At 39.2% G+C, this 13,803-nt stretch overlaps 1 protein-coding gene across 1 annotated transcript; it reads right to left on the minus strand.

The window, feature by feature from the left end:
* Positions 1–556: 556 nt before the first annotated feature.
* Positions 557–11,410, minus strand: LOC119481352. Its single transcript, XM_037758188.1, has 11 exons — positions 11,293–11,410; positions 10,323–10,358; positions 9,959–10,250; positions 9,715–9,860; positions 8,216–8,510; positions 6,000–6,142; positions 5,624–5,918; positions 5,329–5,471; positions 3,863–4,130; positions 1,726–1,904; positions 557–1,641 (listed from the first exon to the last, which is right to left on the minus strand). Exons 1-11 carry the CDS (start codon positions 11,324–11,326, stop codon positions 1,580–1,582), a joined length of 1,893 nt encoding a protein of 630 aa, XP_037614116.1. The 5' UTR covers positions 11,327–11,410; the 3' UTR covers positions 557–1,579.
* Positions 11,411–13,803: the final 2,393 nt, after the last annotated feature.

Consider the following 13,803-nt stretch of genomic DNA (forward strand, 5'->3'; position numbering starts at 1 on the left):
TGTCCTAAAGAAATTAGCGACAGCACTTGTTTCTAGTTTTTCAGAAACATAACGATGGACGATAAAAAAAAATGACATGTTGGGTTAGAAAGCATTCGATCACATTTGACTCTCACTGAATGTTGCATCATTTTGTTGAGGTTTCAGTGCTGAGTAAAAGTAATTACACCTAGCACGAAGGACAAGAAGAACCAGGTACTTTCCCTCTGGGTGTGTTCATCCATCATGAGCTCAGTTTATATAAGACACTCCTTAATGTTGTTGTAACCAAAAATAATTACTCAAACTCCCCTTAAACCCACAGGATTGCTCCACACCCTAATGCAAGGCACTATGATTTATAGACGTGTGTCCTGGTAATTGTACCTTTCATGTTCTTGGTAAAAACTGGGAGGGTTAAACCGTACACTGGTAAGAGGTGGTGCCAGTTATGCAACCTGAACAGGTAGATCATAAACCTTCACTGTCCTGATGCCATAACTGGTGGACAAATGTTCATTAGCATCTTCTTTTTTTCGGTTTGACTATTCAAAATGAACTTTACTCTAATCAAAAATTGAATCAATCAGCTTTATTTATACAGCCTACAAATAGACTACCTGTATATTTAATGATTTAATTCCTTTCTACCTCAAGGTCAATCACACAATTACAAAATAAATATGCAGCAGTATCACATGTTCTGTTGTTTTAATGCAAATCCAACTACTTTTGATGTGGTGAAAGTTGCTATTGATAGTTCAGTTCTGCATTTCTCATCTCCAGGGTCTTTCACACATTATAAAAACCAGCAGAAGTGATAGGATAATGAAATTTAAGCTAAGGAACTACGTGTACTGTACATCTTACTGATAGATAAAACATGTAAAACATATATAGGGATATATTATGTAGGAATGCAATTTCACACTATAGTATAGTCACTACTGCAGGGGTCTCCACCTCTCAGATGCTAATTTGACAAAATGAAAGTGTCCGAGAGTTACTCATAGCACTAACTCGCCTAATGTTATTGCGTCACTGATGGAATCAAACTTGAAAGCAGCGTTACTCGTTTAATTGATTGGAAAATAATCATTTTGTGCCAGAAGGGGGCGGGATGTCTGTGAATTTGAATGAATAGAAATTCTATTTTTTTTTTATTTTGGAAAGAAATTTACACAGTTTTACAAAGTGACTTTGTGTTAACAAATGTATTCTTTGAACCTTTAGCGAGCCACTAAGAAACGGGTAACAAGCTACTGGTATACTTGTTGGAGACCCCTGCGCTACTGTATTGATATTGTAATGAGTATGAATTATTAGGCTTAAATCAGTGTGATATCAACTCAGTACATCCAATACGAGTACTGTTAACAGAGACCACACAAGCTACACCACAGCAGGAATGCAATAATATGAAATAACAGTAAACCACATATGAAGAGCATGAAATGGAGTGCATCCAGGTGGTTGGGACTGATCTATGTTTTGTGCAGAAAAACAAAATCTCAAAGTGCCATTCAAACACTAGTTGATATCACACATGGAGTGCAGTAGCAATAGCTATTTCTAGCTTAAAAATACAGATTCCCATAAACTAAGGAGTTACGGGTTTGCTGGTGCTGTCGAAATACACTCTTCCTGCTCCCTGCTCAGCACCTAAAGGACAGAAAGAACGGGTGAATGTATTGTAATGAAGTAAAATACGTGCAGGATGTGACCGTGAGGTGTAACCCCACCTACCTGACTGGCAGATGAAGTTTAGGGACTCCTCACAAGGCTGGTCCTCCCACAGGGAGAGCCCTCCTTTGGCCATGCCGCCACAGGGGTTGGAGTAATGGTGGGGGGCGAAGTCTCGTGGCCATTTGGTGAATTCCATGGAATCGCCGGACATCCAGAACCAACTTTCGCCCATTAAGGATCTGCCAAATAGAGTTATTATCTGTAATCCTCCCTACAGTAGCACAGCAGAAATATATATTTAAAACATTTAATTATACAGTTATATCTTCATGATGTTAAGTAGGGCTACAATTATTCAAATTATTATTAGCCGTGACAGCTGGTATTGTTCATCATGGCGAAATTTCCTGAAGACGCCTACTGTTGCGGGAACTACCACAGGAGTGCTTTTGAATACTTTGCCAGGTGTTTCTATTTCTGTCTGTGGACGTATTGTACCACTCCGATAGCGTGACAACTGCACCAGACGCAGTCACGAAACTTTCCAGGTAGTTGAGATCAGAATGAAGGCAGAGTTTGAAAATAGTCGTGGTCTGAGCAAGGGTGGCAGAAGTAGGGCCCGTTGGTGTCTCCGCTGATGTGATCCCATCCCAAGATGGTCTCTAGTTCAGAATTCTTTTGATTAATCGTTTTGTCAATGCAACGTACAGTGATGAAAGCCCTTCACAAGTTCCTGAAAGCTCAAGGTGACAGCTCCAAATGCTTTGTTTTGTCCGACCAACTGTCTAAAACCCTAAGATATTCAATTGATTGCTGCACAGTGGAGCAGTGGTTAGCAGCTAGAGGGTCGCAGGTTCAAATCTGGCTTGGGGCCCTTCTGTGTGGAGTTTGCAAGTTCTCCTTGTGTTAGCATGGGTTTTCCCTCCACAGTCCAAAGCAAAGGTTAATTGATGACTCTAAATTGCCCGTAGGTGTGAATGTGAGTGTGAATGTTTGTCTGTCTCTATGTGTCAGTCCTGTGATAGTCTGGCAACCTGTCCAGATAATGGATGGATAAGCAGCAAATCCTCACACTTGAGAGGACAGAACCAGAAAATGCTTTCACTCGATTGCACAACTGAAACAATTAATCATGCAATTAAGTTCCTGTCAATCAACAAATAGATTAATTGACTGCCTCTTTCAGCTCTAATGTTGCGTTACGTTTGTCACAGGGTGCGGCTGCAGTGAAAGCTGTTAGCAAAGCACTGTCTGCTTTGGAATGGCTGCAATTCAAATGAGCATAAGGGCACACCATATTTGACTAAAAGATGTGTCTTTTGAGTATGTATAAATTTGCAATAATCAAATCCTTAAGAATTTGGAATGCATGGAAAGAGAACAGGGCAGGGCACCTGCTTGGACCTTCATCACAAGGCCAACTTGTCACCTTCTTGGAACATTATAATCTTTTAAAGGGACTGTAATTTAAAAAAAGTGTCAGAAAAGAAATGTCAATAAAAACACCTCTAGGAAACATACTAGACATAGATAATGACATCACACTGTACAATATAAAAAAAGTGTAACTTTTTACTCATAGGCAGCTCCTCCCGGCAGCTGAGTGAAGTGACAGGGGTTAACTCAGGAGCCAGTAACGTTATCGACCCCGACCAAAACTACGGTTTCTCCCCTGTGCCCTCTGACCACGGTCGGAAGGCTGAAGCAGGAAAAATTAACACTAGGATCAAAATCGGCCTACGATTCATGGAGACACCTTTGTTTTGTTTACTTACTGCCAAGCATGCGAAATATACAGTATAGTGATATTGTGGTTTTAGCTGTCAATCACGTTCAGTCTCGTGTGTGTCGCCTCATTGTGTGACCGATGCTCTCTCGCGTCTTCGTAGTGCGAGCACAAGCGCGAGCAACAGGACGCTGACTGTAGTTGACTTAATGGCCACAGGTGTCGCTGTTAACAAGCCATTTCTGATTCTTCCATAGAGTCCCTTTTTAAATTTTGAGCTTTAGAACTTTTAAGGTGATTATCAGAGAGGTCATAATGTAAATAAAAAATCACACCAGCTAATTTATAATGTTATGTTGAGTTGTGCTTGAGTGGGACACTGAACATACTGTATACCCGTCCATGCATACAGCTTGCCCTGAATCAGAGCATTAACTAAATCTCTAAAGCGTCAGTGTCATGGTGGAGTACCTGCGTAACCCCAGCCAGACGTAGTCTGTGAGGGGGAAAGGACTGCCGCTCAGCAGCTGCTCCACCTCGCTCTGCTCTTCCTGGCTGCGGAGGCTGAGCAGGTCCCAGTAGTGACGTCTACAGAAGAACAAAGCGTCGGACCAGCAAAGCCTCTCTCCCACCACCGTCACATTCCTGCCACCCAGCAGCACGCTCACGGCAGGAGGAAGAGGAGCAGGAGGAGGAGGAGGAGCGGTAGGTGGAGAAAAAGGAGTGAGAGCTTCTGGGTCTGGAGAAAAAGAATGTCGTTAGCTTTCAGTTGGCCCAATTCATGTTGGATACAGATACAGATTCCAAAATGAATGAACCAGCACCCAGCCTTGTAGCCAAAGAGTCACTGGAATCAATCCACATCTTATCAAGCTATTGTATCATCATTTTGTCTGATGTAATGACTATATAAAAAGATGGACGACAGGTCTCCACTTCCTCCCACTGCGCAGAAGTGAAGCCAAAATATCCCGGATATGAGAGCTGCTATTTTGAGATTTAGAAACCATCTTTGGGAAAATGTATTTGAAGTGTACTTTGACTTTATTTATTTTGGCCCATGTCCCATCCGCTAACATTGAGCGGGCGTGATTTATGACCTATACTGCAGCCAGCCACCAGGGAGCGATCCAGATGTTTTGGCTTCACTTTTGGGGAGCTGCCATGTCATCCATCTTTGTAGAGTGCTCCAGGGATGACGTATTTTTGTAGGCCAACCAGGAAGTTAGCATCATCCTGGTTTCCTCAACAAAAAGCCAATGGGATTTTTCCATCGGGTTTTGGATTATTGCAGACAATAAGCTCTGTGGCAAAGAAATGTGTATGACACGTTTTGTTCAGCAAGATAATCTTCACAACTGAACACCACTTTTTGATTTTTGAAGTACGAATGCAGTCGCCAGCAGTAAAAAGCTAACGTTAGGCTCTAAACGAACTACACCACGGTATTAACGCGAGTATACACAACGAGGCTGTAAAGTGGGACGAGTCGGCGTGATTACGTTTAGTAGTCTCATTGAGCCACTTGTTAGCAACCACCTTTTTTAAGGCACATAAAGGCTTCAAAATTCACTAGTGGGATATTTAGTGGCGTATTTTATAGCGTAGAACAAAACGTTAAAATCTTTTAAGCTTGCGTTAACCACAGACCTTATTTCAGGCATTTAAATAAAAACCCAGTCAAAAACCCATTGACTTCCAGGCGAGGGAACCGGCTAACTCATGTTCATGTTTTAGGACTCATTCCTGTAGTACTCTATACACAGTCTATGGTCTAATGGAGTAAAGTTGAAGTGAAAGAAAAAAATATATATTAGTTGCTCATCAGCTGAACAATAACGTGCATATACTGTATAACACTTAGCTTCAGAAACGTAAAACGGTGTTTCTCTGTTTTTTGTTTGATTTCCATTTACTGCTCAAGGACCATGCTGTACCTGCCAGAGAAGCAAATACTTCCACCCCACACAGAACCACATTTGAATATCTTGGGATGATCACTTTGACGTAGCGACCTTCCATGCCTGCACAGTCAAAGGTGTGCGCTGATGGACCCACTGGTGGTGAGATCACACCACATCTGATGGCGAAAGAGAAACATAATGAATGGCCAGTGGTGGCAATTTCTCCAAAATGTAAATGGCTTAATTTTGTTGTGCAGCTAAATCAAAAGATATTTTGTAATTATTTACTGACACATATTCTAAGTGTAGATACTGTAGTATGCCTCACTTAGGGTTTTTGAAGTCATATTCCGTTCGTAAGTTCCCAATCCGGATCTGTGCGTCCGTAAGCGTTGTAGCACAACAGTCTCGTCTGCCCGTGATGGAGACAGCACTAACCTTGTACACAGCTAACAAGTCTACTCTCCACCAGGGATTGTACCATAGGTCAGTTTGGCTACAGCATCCTTCAAGAAAGTCTCCACTTTTACACCCACTGACAGCATTAGAGGCCACCCCATTGGAATAAAATGAAAATGACTGTTGTGCTGGTTTCTTAAAGGCCACGTCTACTAGAGGTTCCACTAAAGTGAAAGAAAAAAGAAATGAATCAATATCAGAGTGCTGTGTTTCAACAAATCAAAGCCAGTCAGTCACAGTTGTACCTGCATACACCTCCACTTCGCACAGGGTGAGAATCTTGTCCTTTCCGGGGATAATCACGTTCACAAAGCGACCCTCCATGCTGCCTCCATCACAGTGGTATGTGTTAGTTTTACCTGCTCTGATGTTGGAGATGGTAGCACACCTAATAGTGGAGGCAGTGGGGGGAATAGTTATCTTGGTTATCTTGTGGGCTTCTTGTTAAAAGAGAACAACAGAAAGTCTTGAATTCTGGAAATGAGTCCACTTTTTTAAGCCTTCTCTCATTAGATTCAAAATGCTTTTTTTATAAAGAGCTTGGCAGCATCTAGTGGTGTGGTTGCAGATTGCAACCAACTGAGTTACCCTCCGCTCACTCCTCCCTTTCCAAGGCTGTGGTAACGCGAGCCACCAAGTGCAAAACCGTGGTAATGCCGTTCGCCTCGCTCAGAGGCCATCCTTACCATAATAACACTACTTTAGGAGCAATGGAGGTCAGACGGCTGGCTGTATCATGGTTTTGCGCTCACGTTACTGCAGTTTCAGAAGCGTCTCTACGGTGGCCTTCGGGTAACGTAAAAGCGCAAAAGGTCCTCTGGAGCCAGTGTATGGTTTGTCGGTTCTGGGCAAGCTCCCTGGAAGAGTGCCGAGCTTTGAAGCAAATTTTTGTCGTGGCCAAACAGAGGTAATGTAACTTCCGTGTTGTTCACCTGATGCCATTGGGGCCAAAAATACTTTTCCCCATAGTCTTACATTGGGAATTGGAATCATTTTTTTTTTTTAGATAGATCAAGTTCACAGTACGAACAATAACCCTTATTTAAATCATTAGGTCCTAAAAGTTGTAAAATGCACTAATAGCCGAATACAGAGTTGTTTCCCTTCCTCCAATCATGTGAATGAGACCCAGACCGAGGGCTGGGAGGCGGAGTTAAAGGAAACGGTACTGCAACTGCTCAATGGGCCCAATGGAAGTTTGCCGGATGATCCAGCTATTTTATCAATCTACAGTCGAGCCATTTTGGCTTCATGTGCCACTGAGCAACTCTCATAGTAATGAACCGGCGCTCGCCTACAACGCTGTATCCAGTTCTCTTTATGCATCCATGGTTCTGAGCTACTGTAGAAACATGGTGGACTCCATGAAGAGGACTCGCTCCCTATGTCAATATGAAGGACTCATTAAGCTAAGCTAAAAACAAAACAATTCTTAGTTTCAGGTAATTATACACTATTGAAAACAGAATATTATATTCCATTTCAGCTAATACAGTAGATCCCCCGAAATGTTACACACTGGTCCTTTAACAGAAGTCAGCAAGAAGAGTGTTTCACTTTTTTTTGCTGACATTAAGTAAATTGTTAAGAAGTTGCTACAGAAATTAGAATAATTATGCGCCATGCCAGGCTGTTTTGTTGTTTAGCAATATGTGGATTGTCACGTTTTATAATGTCTTTGTATAAAGGGAATATATAACTTTTTTACTTTTAATAAATGCTCGAATGATGCAATTTACTGTCATGCAAAACCCAATAAACACAATTTGAAAAAAATGGAGTAATTGCTAAGTACGGACTTTTTTTGGCCTCTTTATTCAAATGCCAATGCATTTTGCAATTGTCAATTCAATGTGCAATAGTAATGCAATTTGAAAATGGATATTGCAATTGTTAATTCAATATGCAAAGTGGCAATGCAATCCTCAATACAGTTTGAATTATTTTGATGAAAAATTAAAATGAAAGCTCAATCAATTGCATTTCTAATTGCTATGTTTGTTTGTTTTTATTCAAATGGCAATGCATTGGCAATTAAATGTGCCCATGAAACAGCGCCCCCTGTCTATTGCATTTACATTTACATGTCACCATGATCTTTTGGTGTCAAAATTCAAATGGAAATGCAATCTGTCAGTCCTCTCATCAAGGCAGGTCTTCAGTTAGACGTCACTCCTCGCTCATTGACAGCCCAGCCAGAGTACTAGCCAATCAGCGGCTGAAGTAACGGCAGGTGATCATGACCAGTTAGATTAGAAAATATGTTTTTGGGGAACTCATATTTTTACGAAATGGTTTTATTGAATTCTCTAGTGGCAGCTAATAGGCTGGCTGATGTCCCTGTTTATGGGTAGCTATTATGTTGTATCAGGATAAGTTGCATCATGTCAATACTGAAATATTACTGCTCTAATAATTGTAATATAAAATGTATATTGGATGCTGCATGTTCTGAAATTACCTGGAGTTGTCATTTCCGTTGTTCTCCAGAGAGTTCCCGATTCGGATCTCAGCTCCATTCAGCCTCTCGGCACAGCAGTCTCCTCGATTGGTGACTTTGACGGATGAGACTATATGTGTTCGTCGCAGGTCCACCCTCCACCAGGGGTTGGCCTCAGTAACTGAGTGGGTACAAGACCCATCACGGTAGAATGAGTTCTGTCTCCCGTCGATGGCTCTGGAGGCAGCAACGAAAGAGTGATGTGTGCTGGACTGGGTGGCAATTCCTTTCAGTGCCACGTTGGGTAAAGCATGTACTTGAAACAAAAATAGACGGATGGTTAGATTTATAGTTCCTTGTGGCTGGACTGTCATGTCATAACAACGATGCATCGCGAGGTACCTAGAAAAACACAATATACTCCTGGGAACACATCCCAAAAGCCTACAAAAGGAGGAATTACATATTTTTTGGATGCTGAGAATTACAGCACTCAAACAAATAAGACATTGGAAAAAATTGGATTTCAACGTAGATGACATACAGTATATAGAATGGAAAAGGAAATTTATAAAATTAATAAGAGTGAAAAGTTGTTGGAAACAAAGATGGGCTAATTGACTAGAAACATATTATATTAAATATTAAATGGATCATGTTTTGTGAAGGTGGTAGGGCTGTCAATCGATTAAAATATTTAATCGCGATTAATCACATGATTGTCCGTAGTTAATCGTGATTAATTGCAAACTAAACAATTTATTATCTGTTCAAATTGTACCTTAAAGGGAGATTTGTCAAGTATTTAATTCTCTTATCAACATGGGAGTGGGCAAATATGCTTGTTTTGTGCAAATGTATGTATATATTTATTATTGGAAATCCATTAACTACACAAAACAATGACAAAGCATACAAAATATGCTCAAATCATAACATGGCAAACTCAAGTCCAACAGGCAACAACAGCTGTCAGTGTGCTGACATGACTATTTCTTGCCCCAAACTGCATGTGATTATCATAAAGTGGGGATGTCTGTAAAGGGGAGACTCGTGGGTACCCATAGAACCCATTTTCATTCACATATCTTGAGGTCAGAGGTCAAGGGACCCCTTTGAAAATGCCCATGCCAGTTTTTCCTCGCCAAAATTTAGCATAAGTTTTGGGCGTTATTTAGCCTATTTCTTGACAAGCTATTATGAAAATGGATTCCTAGTTTTTCTAGTTTCATATGATACCAGTACCTTCACTCTAGCTTTAAAACTGAGCCCGCTACAACCTAAAAATCACAAGTTGCGTTAAGGCATTAGAGAAATAACAATGATGCATCAAGTGCATGGAAATTGATCAGCCGTTTTGTTCCTGGTTGGAGAGACAGTTGACCAATCATTAAAAATTGGGATGTTATGTTCCTGTGCCAGAGCTAGAGACATAACTACATCCATAAAAAATAGCAGCATAAAAATGGGCATAAAAATGTATACTAGACTTATCTACATTACATGTCATGTATCATTACCATGGCTTGTGGGGAACACCTCAACTTCGCAGACACTTAGAATCTTCTTGCTTCCCGGGAGAAGCACAGTGACGTAGCGTCCCTCTGCACCGCTGCATGGGAAGTAGAATGTGCGTCCAGCCGGGATGTGAGAGATGACTGCACACCTGTGTATGGAGAAGAAAAGTGAGAAAAGTGAGAAGAGCATTTCATATCCAAATGGGAGATGTATTATACGGGTCTGTACAGTATCAAGTTGGTTCACCTGATGTTTTTGGTGTCATTGGTCTTTACTGAGTTTCCAATCCAGATTTCGGCACCATTCAGCCTGTTTTCCTGGATATTTGTGTTGGTTATCGTCACAGCATTGATGTTGTACACATTTGCCAAGTCGACCCTCCACCAGGGATCGGACTCTTCACTGGTGACGATACAGGATCCCTTTTCAATTCTCAGGTCTTTGTTCCCATCAACTGCTACGCCAGCAGCACCCGAGACGGAGCTTTGTGAAGACTGGAAAGCTTTTTTATACATTGCCACATTTTGGAGAACAGTACCTTATTGGCAAACAAAATAATTATTAGACAAGAAAACAGCAGAATGTATTGAGGGAAAAAAAAACTGTTTACCTGCCAGCACTCGAAATGTCAGCATGAGGGAAATGCCTGTTAAATAATTAGACAACATGGTTAGAGATGTGCTTGATTTTCTGTCAGTTATAAAATGATGTAAACAATAATGATGTGTACATTTTCATATACAGTATATGTTAGTTATATTTTGAACTAATCAGCTTAAACAGAAACAGTCAAATGAAAGAAGGGGCGTCCTGATTTCAGAGGATCAACATCACAGCTGATATGTCAGTGAAATACTGATATTCAAATGTAAGCAAAATATATCAAAAGGAAACATGACACCAAGAACGAGTTGTGTCAACCTGTTTGCTCTAAAAGCTTCTCATATTCGACCATATGTTTGATTAACGCTAATTCAAATTGCTCTATAATGGATGGCAAAAATGAACTCTCTCTGCAGCTCTATGGAGCTTTTTAGCTAATTGTTTTGGTTTTAAGACTCACAAAGGTGCTGTCTGGTTAGGTCTTATCCACTTACATCATAAAAAGCTCTGATAAACCCATAATATGCATGCTGATATGCGTTTCTCAGGGGTGGAGACGAAAATATAGCTATAAAGAGTGAATATTCAACTTTTTGAGTGGACAGACACAATTCTCAATTTAAATGATAATGTTGCTTTGTCCGTTGGGTGACAAAGTGGGCAATTAAATGCTAACACACAAGCAATTTTAATTTTAAGAGCTGCGGATTTGGGGGGATTTGGGAGTGGCTGTGTATCTGTCACCTTGTTTTTATGTATTTCCACCCCCATTGGCAAAAACATGTATAAATATTGCAGTTTTAAATCATCTGGCATTGGAAACTATCTTTATAAAGTATTTAGGTTAAATTTAAAAAAAATTAAATTGCAAATAAAAATAATAAAATATAAAACCAAATTAAATAATACATAATCATACACAAATACATGCATAAATATATAAACATAAATATATAGTTTACAATACTGTGACTTACCATTGAGGATCCAGATGTACTGACTTCCACTCATGGCTTTGGAGGTAATCCCTTAACGATCTAAATGAAAATACAATTAAGACTGATACACTCCAACCAGTACACAGACTTACAGTACTTAATGTCTTTGTAGTTTTCTTCTGAGCGTTACCAGTCACATACTGCACGGGATCATTTGTTCTGGCACTTGAGAACATGTAAATTTGCATTCAGTGAAGTTTGCATGAAGGACAACACACCCAGATTGACATCTGCTTACTGCAAACAACTCTTGAAAATACTGTTTATTTAGTAACCTCCCATCATTTTGTAATGGCACAAAAATATGCTTTGAAAGTTTAATGATTCCAAGAGTGTATCTAATCTCCCATTATTCCCATGTAAAGTATAGCGTTTATCAGATTAACATTATTAATTTTGGGTATGAAGGGAAAGGCTGAAAATGTCAGAAAACTATTATATGTAAGTCTGACTGACAGAAGTTAATACAACACATATCAACTCTCGTACTGATCCGTGTAAAATATTATGATAACATAGCCTCTTTGGCAGCTGTCTCATTTGACACTGGTTTACAGACACTACTCCTGAATTTTTCTTTCTTTTGTAGCGGTGGTTGTAAAAAAAAATCAGCTTTTGCAAATGTTTTTCTGCCCTAAAAGCACTTACTGCTCACCAGGTCTGTAACGCCACTATTTGTTTTAGCAAGGTCAGTGGTGCATATGATGACGTTAAGGAACCAAGAACTGGTATGACTGCCGGTTTGAAGGGTTTTACTTTGTTTACCCTCATGAACCATCAAAACTTGCTAGGAAATCCATTTTGAACTCCGAATCTAACAAGCAGTCTTATTAAAATAGATATATGGGTTTGATTTATGCTACTGTAATTTCCCAGTATGTTTTTGTCCAAGAGTAATTTGAAAGACACAATATATTTTTGACAATTAGTATCCAAAATCCACAACAAAATAATTGCCACCTTTTGAAAGGAATCATCCAAAAATAACTAATAAAAATGAAAATAGATTAGTTGCTAACCTACACACTTTTTCCCTAGTACTGCCTTTTGCTGTACAGTATGAAGATACCCTAATATAAATGCCTCTACATTGTATGTAAAGAACATTTTCTAAATGAAAAATATATGTGAAAATGTAAAATTTATATAAAAAGGATTGATCTAAAGATGAACCTGAAAACTAAAACTTAGCAAGATGATATCATATTATAAATATCATATTTGTAAGTGCAGTAGCCTATTCTCTCTTTCACTATGCTCATGTATGATTTTGCCAACTAATTTAAGTCGCTCAAATTGATGTAAAAAATAATCAGAAAGGCTAAAAAGACTATACATCTTTATTTCAATCCTTGCTTTTTTCATGTCTCTTACCTTGCTCTTTTGTGCTTCTTTTCTGTTGACCGTTTCTCTCTTTTTTTGTGGCTTAATTTTATTTTTTTTTACTCTCTTGATTTTCAGTATAATGGTACTTCTATTATTTGCATCTGGTTATGTTGCATATCATCTTTGTAAACTAATTTCCTTTCTTGTTTTGTATATTTTTACTTTTGCTAATAAAAAAAAAAAAGGAAGAAGAAAAAAAAAAAAGATACCGGTATGTCACTTCCGGCGTCCATCTTTGTTTGGCTGTAATAGTAGTAGCAGCTTCGGAAACGGTCTGAAAACGTGTGCAGCAAAAAAAATACGTTTTCTTCCAGTTGCATAGTCTTTGGGGTATCCCGAAAATACTTTTAAAACGGCGGTAAGTGTTGTCAGATGTTTGGTTTGTTAGAAAAATAGCTGTTTAACACGTTTTAAAAACGGTGAAAGGCACGCACATATGCTAACGTTCGTAACTTCCGTTCACGTTACTATGGTTACCTAGCTGGAATGTATGGCCTTGACTTGTAAACACTTTTATTTTTCAACCAAACTCAGCCCAGTTTTACACGAGAAGTCTTTGAGACACCTTCAAATGACCAAACGTGATTACTTGGTTTTGTTTACTTGCCTGCCCTGTAGCTGCTTGAGCAACTGAGTTAGCTAAAGTAGCTTTTATACATGTACAACATGTAATCTCTTAATTAATGTATCTCTGTAAGATATTTGTGTTACTAAGATAAGATAAGATAAGATAAGATGAACCTTTATTTAACCCCGGAGGGAAATTCAGGTGTCAAAGCAGCAACATCAACAAACAGAGTGAAACACAGGAGAGGTAAAGGTATACAAAAAATATAAAAACAATAATAGAGATATAAAAGATACAGAGTGAATGGGTGAACATAGTGTGTGCAGTCCGTCAATAAATAAATGTAGTATGTGCAATAAATAAATGTAATATGTGCAGTCTATAAAGTTGTATATAGGATGTATAGTGTAAGTAAGTGTAAAGTGCGTCAGTGGTTAGAGTCCAAGATGGTTGCAGATAGTGCATGTTTAAAGGTAGATAGTGCATGTTTAAAGGTACTGTAGATAGTGCATGTTTAAACTTCTTAAAGTCCTAAT

The sequence above is a fragment of the Sebastes umbrosus genome, chromosome 22 (assembly GCF_015220745.1).
Source record: "Sebastes umbrosus isolate fSebUmb1 chromosome 22, fSebUmb1.pri, whole genome shotgun sequence".
Classification (NCBI taxonomy): domain Eukaryota; kingdom Metazoa; phylum Chordata; class Actinopteri; order Perciformes; family Sebastidae; genus Sebastes; species Sebastes umbrosus.

What these genes read in the sequence shown, in the direction of transcription:
- LOC119481352 (XM_037758188.1), bottom strand. Translation starts at nt 11,326, where the DNA reads ATGAGTGGAAGTCAGTACATCTGGATCCTCAATG. An exon ending in GACATTTCGAGTGCTGGCAG is followed by an intron (nt 10,251 to 10,322) that starts GTAAACAGTTTT and finishes TTTGCCAATAAG; the next exon opens with GTACTGTTCTCCAAAATGTG. An exon ending in GGTGTTCCCCACAAGCCATG is followed by an intron (nt 8,511 to 9,714) that starts GTAATGATACAT and finishes TTTTGTTTCAAG; the next exon opens with TACATGCTTTACCCAACGTG.